Raw genomic sequence first — 14447 nt, forward strand, 5'->3', positions numbered from 1 at the left:
TGTGGCCCGCGGGCCATAGTTTGAGGACCCCTGGTGTAGTGGTTTAGCACTGGGCTGCTAACTGCAAGGTCCGCCGTTCAAAACCACCAGCCTCTCCTCAGGAGAAAGATGAGGCTTGCTACACCCATAATGCGTCATGGTTTTGGAAACTCACAGGGGAAGTTCTACCCTGTCTGAATCAGCATTGACTCAATGGCAGGGCTGTGGGGCAGGATGGCCCTTTCTTTCATGCTGGTGATGGTAGGAAGAGAGCTGGACTAGGAGACACCAGAGATGAGGTGTGGAGGAGAAGCAGCCCAGGGCCTTGTCCCAAACCCTCCTGCCCTCCCCTTGGTTTGGTTACATAAACTGCACTGTTCCTTTTTCATTAAGCTCAAGTTTTAAAAAACAACAACACAACAACACCAAATCTGTAGCCAGGGAGTCCATTCCGGCTCCTGATGACCCCATGTGTCATAGAGTAGGACCACCACAAGGGTCTCCTTGTCCATGGTATTAATGACACAGATCACCAGGCTGTGTTTCTTGGACTGCACTGGGCAGATTCGAACTGTCAGCCTTTCCACTTGCAGCGAAGCGGTAACTATTAGTGGACTTATTTATTTGCAGCTGAGAAGGTTGGATCCCAATTAGAGTCCTCGCCTGCCGGGACCAGGCCTCACATGCCAGGCGAGAGGAGAGGGACCAGGCCCTGCTGCATCCTTGTCCCTCCTTCGCCCCTACCACACAGGTTCCTCTGACCAGAAGAGCAAAAATAATATAGTTTGTGGCTTGGGTCCCTGGGCTCCTACATACACCTTAAGAAAAATAAAATAAAACGAGTGAGCACTTGGAGCAACCAGTGGCCTCACTTCAGGGCTCCCTCTGCAAGCGGGCAGCAAGCCCGTTGCTTTGGAGCCGAGTCTGCCGCACAGGACAGAGGAGAGCCGCCCCGTAGAGCTCCTGGGACTGGGAACCTTGAGGGAAGCCCAGTTGCCACATCATTCTCGCCCTAGATGGCTGGTGTGTTTGAACATCTGATTTTTCTGAGAACGGCCCAATTGGCAGCAAAGGAAGAAAATCCCACTAACAAATTCTCTGACTGTTAGTTTAAAGTCCAAATGCCCATGATGACAGGACACCTTGCTGTCTTGGACAGCGGATGTCCTTCCAGGGATCTCCCTCCCACTCTCTGCCTAAAAGCCTTTCCCCACCCTCAGCCAGGATTCTCCTGCCAGCCCCAAGGGGCCTGGGTGGTGCAATGATTCGCTCAGTGACCAGCTGAGAGGCTGGAGACTCAAGCGCACTGAGAGGCTCCTCGAAAGAAGGGCTTGATGAACGACCTCTGAGAAGTGAATCACCGGAGCTCCATGCAGCACAATTCTACAGGGACGCACATGCATCAGGTGGAGGCAACAGCAACTGGTGACAGCCAGTGGGAAGAGAGCTACCTTGGCTGTTGTCCCATTAACAGTGTGACCGCCACCACCGATATGCTGCGAATCCACCCTGCCAGGAGACGCTGGGCAGGAACTGAACCAGGCGGTGAGGACTTTGAGTGGCACAAACCCAGAGCAGTGAAGTAGCAGCCAGGCTTTAACCATTGCCCACTGATGGATGGAAAGGAACAGGCCTCTTTGAGCCACGGGTTTCTGAATGCAAATGACAGGCCTGCCTGGCATGAGCCCATTGTCACAGCAGGAAGATAACAGGAAGGGGGGAGAGAGAGAGAGGACTTGCTAGCCTTCAGGCATCCTGGCTGCTTCTCAATCAACGTTAGGTTTTCAACCCTCAAGCCAGACTCCAGTTTGCAGATACTTAATGCCAGAAGAGGCAAACACAGAATATGAACTCCCTACCTCCCTTTGCCCCACATATCAACCTAACTTTTCAAATGCTTCCATTCACTGATGGCATGCTCAAAAGAATACACCTCAGGCAATAATAGGACCATAGATCACATGCAATGGTGGACCTTAGAAGCAGCTCTAATGAGACATCTGAAAAATGAGCATGTTATCTTGTTAGGTGGCATCACGTCAGTTCCTAGTGTGTTGTCTACCCCAAAGCAAAACACTTCCTGGTCCTGCACCATCCTCACAGTTGTTGTTTTGCTTGACTCCACTGTTGTAGCCACTGTGACGTCAATCTCACTGAGGGGCTTTCTTTTTCCCTGACTCTCTACTAAACATGATGTCCTTCTCCAGGGATTTGTCCCTCCTGATGACATGTATGAGGGGGTACTCCCTCCCCCCAAAAAAAATAAAATGGAAAAAAGCTCCACTGGACAGAGTTTTGATAGTACACATTTTTTCCTCTAGGCGAGCATCCAGCAACTCGCTCTGTGTTGGTGCACCCAGTGGCATCACCTGGGAAGGTTCTACCTGGTCACAGTGGTTTTTTTTTCTTAAAAACAGTTTCACTAAAACCTCGTTTTTTTTGAGAGGACTGATTTAAGAGAATAGTGTGTGGCTGTAAAATCTTGTTTCCTGCTCAGGAAAAATGCCACCGAAACTGTTGTGATGTTGAACACAGCTTACAAAGACAGCACTATGGGAAAAATTCAAGTGTACACATGGTTTTCTCATTTCAAAAAAAGGTAAAATGTCAATTGATGGCAAACTTCATTCTGGATGTCTGTCAACTTTACAAACAGACTAAAATGTCAACTCGTAGTACATTTAAAGTTCATTCCACCAGGTCAGACTGTTAATCAAGCTTTCTATTTAGAGGTTCTGAAAAGATAGTGTAACAGTGTACAACAAAAAAAGGCCTGATTTGTGGCAGACAGAGGATTAGTTTTGCCATCACGTTTTTAGCAAAAAAAAAACAGCATGCATTTCTTGCCCCACACACTTCATTCACCTGACCTCGCTCCGTGTGACTTCTTTTTGTTTCCACCAATAAAGAGGGACATGAAAGGACAGCAATTTGACAATGTAGAAGAGGTGAAGGAAAAGACAGGGAGGTGCTGTCAGCCATCCAAACAGATGAGTTTGAAAAATGTTTCCAAGAATGGAATCGCAGATTTGAGATATGTATAAAGTGTAATGGAGAGTACTTTGAAGGTGATCAGGTTGTTTTTTAAAACAAATTAAATACATAGCTTTGAAAAAAAATTCCTGGTTTTTGTTTTGTTTTGTATTTTTGGTGCCTCCTCATACAAACTACTGAAGACAAAGTCATGCCATCATTACTTCTAAGGAAGAGTCTGGCTATACTTCCCCCAACACACATTTATTATTATTATTATTATTATTATTATTATTATTATTATTATTATTATTATTGCAGTCTATGGTATATTTATGGGTCTTCACCGATACCATAATTCAAAGATATCAATCCTTATTCATTGTCCAGATTAAACTTGCATATGAGGCAGCTGAAAATACTGTGACTTGGGCTTCCTCTTCAAAATGGCATCTGTCCTGAAGTCTTGGACAAGGTCTTAGCAATCGTTTTGCGGCACAATATTTGATTCCCTGACTACTTCCATGGCATTGACTATGGAGTCTAGTGAATGAAATCATCATAACTTCAATATTTTATCCATTCCTGATGTGCCTATCCGTCCAGGTCTGAGGATTTTTGTTTTCTGTGGAAAGGTAATTCACACTGAAAGCTGTAGTCTTTGATATTCATCAGCAAGTGCTTCAGGTCCTCTGTACTTTCAGCAAGCAAGGTTGTATCATCTGCAAACTGTAGGTCATGCTAATGCCATGTTCTTCTTCATATTATCTAGTTTCTCACATTATTTGCTCAGTATAAAGATTGAACTAGTATAGTGAAAAGCTAAAACCCTGACACATACCCTCCCTTATTTTAAACTACTCAGAATCCCTGCCTCTTGCTTTATGCACAATTCACATGAGCACAGTGCAGTGTTCTAGAATTCCCCTTCTCAACAGTATCCTTATTTGTGTTGATCCACACGGTCAAATGTTTGCATCATCAATAAAGCACAGGTAAATATGTTTCTGGTATCCTCAGCTTTCCGCCAAGATCCACCTGACATCAGCAATGATCTCCCTCATGCCATGTTCTCTTTCGCCTCTGTCTGGAATTTCTGGCAGCTCCCGGTTGACATACTACTGCAACCATTTTTGAATTGTCCTCCGCAAAATGTTACCTGCACGTGATATTCATGTTACTGTTTGATGATTTCTACATTTGTTGGATCGTCTGCCTTTGGCCTGGGGAAAATGTGGCTCTCTCCCAGTTAGCTGGCCAGGTATCTGCCTTCCAAATTTCTAGACAAAGATGAGTGAGTGCTTTTAGAGTTGTATTTGTTTATTGAAAATTTACTATTGGCATTCTGTCAATTGCTAGAGCCTCTTTTTTTCCTTTTTCACCAATGCCTTCATTGCAGCTTAGCTCTCTTTCTTCAATATCACCCGCTCTCGGTTAGATGCTACCTCTTGAAGTGACTGAACATCAACCGAGTCTGGTTGGCACAGTAGCTCGGGTATTCTTTACATCTACTTTCCGTGCTTCGTCCTGCATTCAACATCTTGTCCATGTTATCCTTTCAGGTTGCAACTCAAAACTTGCATTCCTTCTTCATTCCTTTGCCCCAGAGAATACTGAGTATATTTTTCTCTTTTGGGTTTTGCACCTTCAGTCTTTGCATATTCGTCATAATATTTTACTCTACCTTCTCGAGCTGCCCTTTGACATCTTCTGTTCTGTTCATGTCTTCCATTCTCTTTAGCTACTCTACACTCAGGAGCAAGTTTCAGAGTCTTACATCGACTTTGGTCTTTTCTTTGCTGTATTTTTAATGACTGTTTCCTTCATGTATGATGTAGCTAATGTCATCTCAGAACTCATCCGGTAGTGAATCATTAGTGTTCGATGTGTCAAACTGAAACTTGAGACCGTCTCTAAATTCAGGTGGGGTAGCCTCAGGATTGTATTCTGTCTCTCAGGAGCTTCTTTTAAATTTCTTCAGCTTCAATCTGACTTTGCACATGGGCAATTGATAGTCTGTTCCATAGTCAATCCCTGGCCTCATTCTGACAGATATTGAGTGTCCCTATCATCTCCACAGATATCACTGATTTTATTCCTATAAATTCATCTGGGTAAGGGCATCATGTATAGTTGCCTTCTATGTTATTGTAAAAAGGTATCTCCAGGGAATAAGTCACTGGTCTTGCAAAATTCTATCATGCAATCTCTAGCAATTTCTATCACCAAGGCCATATTTTCCAATTTTCGATCGTTCTTCCTTGTTCCCAACATTTGCATGCCTATCATCGGGAATTGTCAATGCACCGTGTTTGCCTGTTTGATCAATTTCCGCCTGCAGAAGTTGTTTCTTCATCTTTATTTGGCATGAGTGGTTGGTGTGTAAATTTGAATAATGGTCATATTAACGTATCTTCCTGTGTAGGCATATGCATATTATCCTACCGCTGACAGCATTGTGCTTCAGAATAGATTGTGAAGTGTTCTAATGCAATGCCAATCCTCTTCAATTTGTCTTCCCCGGTATAACAGGCCATATAATTGTTCCATTCTAAACGGCCAATATCAGCTCCTATCAGCTCACCATTGCCTAGAATTCCTATCTTCTAATGTTCCATTTCATTTTTGATAACTTCTAATTTTCCTAGATGCATACTTCCTACCCCCCATGTTCTGATTACTAATGTGTAGCTGTCCTTTCTCATTTTGAGACATGCCACATTAGTCAATGAAGGTTCCGAATGCTGTACTTTGTCCCCATCATTAAGCTCCTCTGCTGTCAGCTTTTCATACTGTGGGGGTTTACGTGTTGCTGTGATGCTGGAAACTATGCCACTGAGATTTCAAATGTCAGGATTTACTCATGGTAGACAAGATCCCGTGGAGGTTCCAGACAATGACAGACTACAAAGACTCAGAAACTGAACATACTGCCACTGAGTCCATCCTAACTCATAGTGACCTTATAAGACAGGGTAGAACTGCCCTTTAGGGTTTGGGTTTCTGAGACTGCAACTTACCTGGCAATCTACTTCTTTTTTTTTTTTTCAAGTGATAGCTTTTTTTTTTTAATCATTTTATTAGGGGCTCATACAACTCTTATCACAATCCATACACATCAATTGTGTAAAGCGCATTTGTACATTCATTGCCCTCATCATTCTCAAAACATTTTCTCTCCACTTAAACCCCCGACATTAGGTTCTCATTTTCCCCTCCCTCCCCGCTCCCCCCTCCCTCATGAGCCCTTGATAATTTACAAATTGTTATTTTGTCATATCTTTCCCTGTCCGACGTCTCCCTTCACCCACTTTTCTGTTGTCTGTCCCCCAGGGAGGAGGTCACATATAGTTCCTTGTAATCGGTTCCCTCTTTCCTACCCACTCTCCCTCTACCCTCCCTGTTTCGCCACTCACTCCACTGGTCCCGTAGGGCTCCTCTGCCCTGGATTCCCTGTATTTCCACTTCCTATCTGTACCAGTGTACATCCTCTGGTCTAGCCAGACTTGCAAGGTCGAATTCGAGTCATGGTAGAGGGAGCGGGGAGGAAACATTTAGGAACTAGAGGAAAGTTGTATTTTTCATCGTTGTTACATCGCACCCTGACTGGCTCGTCTCCTCCCCAAGGCCCCTCTGCAAGGGGGCAATCTACTTCTAAGAAAACTCTAGCCTGTTAAAATGCTGTGACTAATAGTAGAACATTATCTGATGTAGTGCAGGAAGACAGGCCCCTCAGGTTGGAAGGCACTCCGAATAGGGCTTGGGACCAGCTGCCTTCTCAAAGTAGAGTGGACCGTAATAACTTCAGGGGAGTAAAGTTGTATGCCACCCCGTTGGGGGTCGAGCAACCCTTTCACAGGGGTCCCCCAATTCATAACAGTAGCAAAATTACAGTTATGAAGTACCAATGAAAATAATTTTATGGTTGGGGGGGTCACCACAACATGAGGAACTGTATCAAAGGGTCACGACATTAGGAAGGTTGAGAACCACTGTTGTATGCATTATTTAGTCCAGCAAATGCTATGTCAAACACAGCTATTTCCATGTGTTAACTCATAGATCTTGGAAAGACTTTGCTGATCACGTTACATGCAGCAGACCTGATGGACAATGAGCCTGGTGGCCACATTGTCCATGAGAGTCTATCCTCCAGCCCTGCCTCCTATCTGCTCCCTTCTCCACCTTTGAACTTGGACTCTTTCTTGAAGCCCCAACAACTTGTCAGTGGAAGCATCCTTCTTGGAGTAGGCTCTAGCCCATCATCTCCATTCCCCTCCCAGAGCAATCTGGCTGCACTGGAGACTCCTGGGGTGTGTCTGGTTCCACCCCCCTGGAGTGTCTGAGCACCTTGACAGCAGTGGCCCTGTGTCCCCAGCTTTCAGCACCGCACCTGGCACATAGTGAGGGTTCACAATGTGTTGGATTCATATGCATGCATTAAGTGCTTTCGCAGATTTTGTACCTATAAACAGATTCTTTTTGCTTTTATGCTCTTTACCTTTTAGGTGAATAGAACAGCTAAGTTAGAGGTTGAGTTGATTTAGTTACAATTTCTGTGTCCTGCCATAAAGTAGAAATTGTTTTCCAATTTCCACTCTTCCAACCTAAATACCCCCCCCTTACACACACACACATACCCTAAATTTTAAACTCCTAAATTCCAAAACAAGAGAAGTAAGGGTGTCAGCAATATCCAATCATATTCTTATTTTATTTTTGTGTTTCCATTTGATAGGGCAGGGCTCACTTGACAATTCCTCTTATCCTTGTTGTTTCCTAATTATAATAACTCCCATGCATTAATTTATACCTAGTTCTTTTTACTACAGTGAACTCTGTGTCTGACACTGGATCTTCCTGATTAGAGTTGTATTGTTCCCCTAGAATTTTATTTTTAACAATTTGTACAACCACTATAAATCTCCCTGGAATTTGTTATAAGGAGTCTTTTTCTCTTTACCAAAACAACAAAAAAAGAGCCTAATTATTCCTGGCTAGGCTTGTCAAAACCCAAAAGTCTTGTGTCAATATATCTCTGAGAATGGTAATCCATAGATGGTTGGTTACATGGGCAAACCGGGCTGTTGAGCTAAGGATTGCAGTCTGAGACCAGAGTCCGATTCTGTTTCCAGATCAAGAGCCAGCTGAACGATATGTGGCCCTGAGGCTTCCCTGGCCCCACCCCAGGCCCTGAGCACTCTAACAAGTGTCTCAAGGTTGCTCGTGATGAGGGGATCTTAGTCTTTGGCTCCTGTCTTAGTTATTTTGTTTAGCTCTAACAGAAATACCAAAAGTGGGGTTTGGGGGTGGGGGCTTGAACAAACAGAAATGTATTCTTTCACAGTTTAGGAGCCTGGAAGCCCAAATTCAGGCACCAGCTGGAGATGAAGGATTTCTCTCTGTTGACTGAAAGTTTAGGAGAAAGGTCATTGCCTTTCAGCATCTATAGGACCAGGCTTCTTGAAGCTCTCCGTTTGTCTTGACATCAATCTTCCCATATGTTGAACAGGTTCCCGGCACAGGGACCTGGGGTCCAAATGACCACTCTGCTCCTGGCGCTCCTTAGTGGTACTGAGATTCCTCTCCTCGCTGCCCTTTCTTTAACTCCTTTTATGTCTCCAAGGACATTGATTCAAGATACAACCTAATTTGGTATATTGCATCCTGCCTCATTAACGTAATCGCCTTGACGCCTGCCTCATTAACTTCATAGAGCTGACGACTTACAACACATAGGATAATTACATCAGATCACAAAATGGAGAATAATTACATAATACTGAGACCCATAGTCTAAGCAAGTTGACACATATTGGGGGGTAAAGGGGACACAACGCAATCCATAACAGCTCCCGATTCTTGCTTCTCTTCCCCTACTCACATGTGTGCCTCATCCTTTTTGTATCCCTGCTAGTGCTTTGTGGCCCCATGTCCTTGGCTACTGCCCCCTGAAAAGCTCATATTTGGAAAAAAAATCTAATAATCATATCTATAGGGTCCCTATGCATTGAAATCGACTCAATAGCAATGAAGTATCTTGAGCTCCAAAGGACAGTTCAGGTTCAATGATTTACATGCCTCAGTGTTAACAGCAGACAAAGACTCAAACCCTAGGAGTAACTTTCTAATGCCGGAAGTCAGGCCTCAATAAAGCCACGACAGATCCATTTAAGAGAGCAAGAAGAATGCTTGATTAGAACTACCCAAGCATTAGAAAACATGTACTCCAGCCACGGGACACCATCTTCAGGCCAGAGAGTGAGCGTGCAGTAAAAGGCAAGCCCAGGGGGAGCAGGGTACCTGGTAGATAGCATAGCCGATGCTCAGCATGCCTTGCCCTAGCTTCTTCCGTCGCCTGCGGTTTTTCTGCATCAGACCAAGCAGCACAGTACAGCCGAGTTCACTGCTGCTCTCCTCCTGGCCATCGTCCACCTCGTCCAAGTGGATTTTGAACTGGGGGTTGGTCCAGTAAGTGGCTGGAAGTCACGTGGTGGCCGCCGTTCCCCGCACAGGGGTGAGGACATGGGAAGAGGAAAACAAAAAGGGAGAGCCTTGGTCATCCCACCGACAGTATGATTCTCGGCAAATTGGAGGACTGTCTGGGTGTCGCAGAAGGTGAAGATGCTGAGCTGCTAACCAAAGTCCACCCAGAGGTGCCTCAGATGAAAGACCTGAAGATATGTTCTGAAAGATCAGATAAGAAATCTTAGGGCGCACAGTTTGACTCTGACCCGTATGGATTGTCTTGAAATGACATGGTCTCAAAACGGCTGGTTAGCCACGAACCGTGAGCTTAGTGGTCAAGCGTTAGACCTTTGCACCATGCAGGGACCTACTGATTAGAAAACAATACTGGGAACGTTTTCTTTACAATGTGCCTAGGCATGGCTTCTACCCTACTCACACACACACACACACACACACACACACACACACACACGAGTCCTAGAGCACTGGGAAGTTTTGCACATTTGATTAAGCAACAGACCAGGCATGGTTGATTGGAGACGTTCCAGGCACCTGATGCCTGGACTCTACTGCGTCCTATTGGGAAGGAACCTGCAAGTCAGCCCACAAATGGCGGCCATCTCCTTTTTCTGGGCTCCCTGGTCCGTGAAGATAAAGCCACCTCCTGAGGAACGGAGATTGCTGAGCTTAAAAATATGGCACTGGCATTGATGAGGGCAACGGCCGGAGGAGCCTAGCTTCACAGGGCTTAGGAATTTGAATCCCCAGGCTGACTGACACCTGTCTTCCCCTGGGAGGGAGGGCTTCAGCTCCAAGCCTAGCAGCCTGCGAGCTGCTCCTCCATCCGTCGGCCCCCCACGTCACCTCACTTGATGGCTTCGGTGTTGCAATCCACAGACGTGAGGCACTCTCCAGGGGGAAGTCATTCAATAATGCATGAGGAAGAATAATGGGCAATTAAGAAGCATTCCTGCCATACCATCCGTGAGTATTTAAAGAGTCCTTTGTTTAAAAGGTAATTTTTTTCTTAATCTCTCAAAAGAGTGACTACACAAGCGAAGGCACAGAGGGGTCAAATGGATTCTCCAAGGGCACACAGCAGTTCTGTGACAGGACTGTGCAGCAGAGCGTAATTGAAGAAGACCAGTCTGACAGGCCTTTCCTACTAAGGCCTCAGCCATGCCAGCATGACATGACCTGAGGAGAGAAGGATGGCGGGGCTCCCCTCGTGTCCTCTCAAGTAGGGTGTCATTTGGAGAAATAACAAAGGCACTCACAGGAGACCAAGAGCCACTGGCTAAGGTCTCTTCTTAACAATACAATGAGTTGTTCAATTTTCCCTTCCCTGGATCTATACTTCTAGATGTGGTTTGGGTTTTGTTTTAATTTAGAGCACAAGTGTATGGATTCTAAAGCCAAATGTCTATAGATTCCCGCAGAGACAAAGAAAATTCTGTAATCTTCCACATTTGCATCATTACCAAAAGGCAAGAGCAATCCGTCTCTTCCTGACAGCTAGCTGGCAGCCCAGATGGAGTGGTGATTGGGCACAGGCAGTTACCTTGGGCACCCCCTGCAGTTCTGAGCTCCCCAAATGATCCAGGCATATTTCCCATGCATCTCTAAGAGCTTGCAAATGGCGAGCATATTTTAATTTGTCCCAAATGGGACATTACCGCAACCCCTGCATGTTGCTTACTCCTTAACAGGACTGGAGGAAGAGAGCAGGCCCTAAAAAATCACATGTCCCGTCAATGAGCATTGGCATAATGGTGACTGTGAGTCAAAATCAACTCGACAGCAGTGGGTTTGGTTTGGGGTTTTGGTTTACGCCATTTTACAAAGCAATTTCCTACCCGGTGGGGGCTACAGTGCCCATGGCGACCCAGTGAGGTTGGAAAGCCAGTCTCACACTGTCCTGGGTTTTTTTTGGGGGGGGTGGGGAGGAAATGAGGACACAGAGCCTCAGATAAGAGAAATGACCTCCCTAGGGTCCCTGTGCTAAACAACGAAAGCAGAAAATGGACTTGGCTCCTACTGGACACGGTCTTATCTCTGCAGCTCGAAACAGCAGCGTGGCTTGGGTGGGAGGGGGAAGGGGGGACCTTGCCAAGACCTCAGGGGTGTGCCCAAGTGGGTTTATTATAAGGTCACTGCCAACAGCTCAGAGGTGGCCTGGGACGGCCCTGTCCGTCATCCACCATCACTGGTCAACATCAAACCCGGGATGGGGCAGAAGGCGGGGTGGTCGCGGTGGAGAGAGCCGGATCGTATGCCTTCGTCCTCCTTAGAAAGGCGGGTCCGTTGTCAGAGATTTTCAACAGGCTTCGCCTCACGAGGCTCACCCTAGGAGGAGCCTGCAGAGGTATTAGTGAGGGTTTGTGACCCACGAGGATTCCCACCTTTCAGAAGATGAGGTCCAGGGTTAGTGCAGAGGCAAGATTTGTGCCACGCCCCGGCAGTGGGTCCTGAAAGTCCCAGGGTGGGCAGTCCCCTGCCCCAGTGTGTGCCTCTCCACCAGCGACTCAGGCACAAACCCAAAGCAGAGAGGCTGCCCTGAGACTGGTGGTCTGGTTGAGCCTGCCGCAGTCCACAGACCCCGCGGTTTGATGGGGATGGTGGAAGCCCACCAGTGCAGGGTGCAAGGAACGTGGTTAGTAGCAAGCAGTTCACCCTTCAGGAACAGGTGGGGGAAGCGATCTCAAAGTACACACACAGAAACTGAAGGACCTCAACTAGCCACCATTGCCGCCCTGGCCCTCCAAGCCCAGGAAAGAACCAGGAGCACCCCCAAGCACCTGGAACCAGAGAGCCAACTCCAGAGGCATTCTTCCAAGAGTCTTCAAAGAGGGGCAGCAAGCCCTGGCACCAGATAGGCCCTGCACCTTACCTGGGTAGTTCTGACAGCCCCCGGCGGTGGAGCCCCGCACCCAGCGGCCGGTGAATAGGGCCAGGTTCCACTTGTGCACCTCCTCGCTGGTCAGTGAGTCCGGGGACAAGTTGCAAATCTCCAATCTAGAGAACTGTCTCAAGAAATCTGTAAAGGACATCCTGGGGAGGTGGAAGAACCAGAGGGCTCCCTGTCAGGAGAGGTGGGCTGGAAAAGTGGCGACACTCAAGCTACTCGTCCCAGGGAGGAGCCAGTGAGTGGCCTCAGAGGCTCTTGGCCAAGTGGAAACGTTTCTAGGTACATACAGTCCCCTGATCCAAGTATTCAGATACTATGGACCACAGACACCCTCCCTACTCTTCCTCACCCCTTCTTAGAATGCATGCCTCATCTCCCTAACCACTCAGGCACAGTCTGACCCCTAAACTGAAGGTCAAATGGACGGTGCCCCTACCGTCATGTAAACTCACAAAAATGTTGGTTCCTATTTAATTAATTTTTATTGTCATTCTTAGCACAACCCCCCCTCCTTTTTTTGTATTAACTCCTCATTTCTCCCAGCCCCCTTGGTAACCATCAGTATCCCTGGGAGCCACCAATCCATTTGTCTCAATGGATTTCCCTCTTCTTGCTATTTCATACTTGAAACCAAATAATATTTGTCCTTTTGTGACTTACCCATTCCACTCAGCAGAATGCTTCCAACGTTCGTCCATGCCATAGTATCTATGGGGACTTTAACTCCTTATGAGTCCAGGCAGTGGTTGTGCGTTGAGCTGTGAACCTCCATCAAGCTCAACATCTCAAGATCACCAGCCACTCCACAGGAGAGTGTATTTCTAGTCCCATAAAGAGTTACAATCCACCTGTCCTAGAGGGTTGCTATGAGTCAGAATTGACTCAATGGCAGTGAAAGGTCCCATTCTCTGGACATACCGCATTTTGTCTACCCATTCTTCTGTTGAGGAGTACTCGCATGGTTTCCACCTTTGAGTAACTGTAACAAGTGCTGAAATGAACACTGGTGGACAAGTGTCTGTGCTGCCCTTCTCGTCAATGTGTTGGGGGATATATAACTAGATATATAACGAGGGACCCTAGTAATGTAGTGATCACAGTAAGGTGGCTAACTCCAAGGTCAGCAGTTCAAAACCACCAGCAGCTCCACAGGAAAATGACAGGACTTTCTACTCCCATGAAGAATTCCAGTCTCGGCTATTCACTGGGGCAGGTCTACCCTGTCCTGCAGGGTTGCTGTGAGTCAGCACAGACGCGACGGCAGTGAGTTTGGTTTGGGTGTATGGGAGCTCTAACTTTTTGAAGAAGTGCCAAAGTGGATTTCACAATGGTGGCTCCGTTTTACATTCCCACCAGCAGTCCTCACTCCATTCTTCGTGATGTCCAGCACAGAGAAGCCACTACCTCCTCTCACTTGCACTGTATACAAGGGTGTCCTTACATTCTGAGGGTCAGCCGGAGCTCAGAGACTTCTGGACTAGACAGTAAAGAGAGACCAGCCGCGCCCTTACTTGGTAGGAAAGACACAGAAACTGGGGGAGACAGGTAGGTGGCTAACTCCTACAGAGGGCCCACAGAGCTTGATTTAAATGCTTTCGACCTGCTGCTATAGAGGTGGGTTTAGACAAGGGCAAAGAGAGGAGAACAATTAAGCTCCCCCATACTCTAGAAGCTTGTCACATTCATGGGCCCCTTAGAGACACTCCCCCCCAGATCAGAACCTGGACAGAACCCGTGGCCACAGGGCAGCTCTCCAGAGGCAGTGCTCTCTCACCAGAACTCCCCATCCTCAGCCTTCTTGACCAGCTCCTCCTTCCACCTGGGATCGATGTGATTCCACTCTGGCGCGCTGGAGGCAAACAGAGCAGAGTGCCAGCTGTTTACTGCAGCTCACTTTCCCCCAAAGGGCTGGGATGCTGAAAAGGGCCCGGAAGGGGCATGAAGATGGTATGTGGTAGCAAAAGTCTGGGGAAGGGATGCAGACCGGGTCATGGGCTCTCAGAGGGTGACATGGAGCAGGGACGCTGAGGCCTTAGGTAATGCACTTGCCACTGACCAAAAGGCTGGCAGCTTAAAAACACCCAGAAGCAGCTGAATAGAAAAGCCTAGTGAGCTA

The 14447-nt window shown here is 46.8% G+C and overlaps 1 protein-coding gene across 1 annotated transcript in view; it reads right to left on the reverse strand.

Annotated features, from left to right (window-relative positions):
• Window positions 1-14447, reverse strand: part of CAPN8 (calpain 8) — a 95921-nt gene that overhangs the window by 28303 nt on the left and 53171 nt on the right. Inside the window, exons 8-10 of the mRNA XM_004699933.2 lie at window positions 14106-14180; window positions 12314-12474; window positions 9256-9431 (exon numbers count right to left, since the gene is read on the reverse strand). Of these exons, the coding sequence (XP_004699990.1) occupies window positions 9256-9431; window positions 12314-12474; window positions 14106-14180 (412 nt within the window). The remainder of the gene's footprint in view (window positions 1-9255; window positions 9432-12313; window positions 12475-14105; window positions 14181-14447) is intronic.

The sequence above is a fragment of the Echinops telfairi genome, unplaced genomic scaffold (genome assembly GCF_000313985.2).
Source record: "Echinops telfairi isolate 266 unplaced genomic scaffold, ASM31398v2 ScPeMD7_7424;HRSCAF=8462, whole genome shotgun sequence".
Lineage (NCBI taxonomy): Eukaryota > Metazoa > Chordata > Mammalia > Afrosoricida > Tenrecidae > Echinops > Echinops telfairi.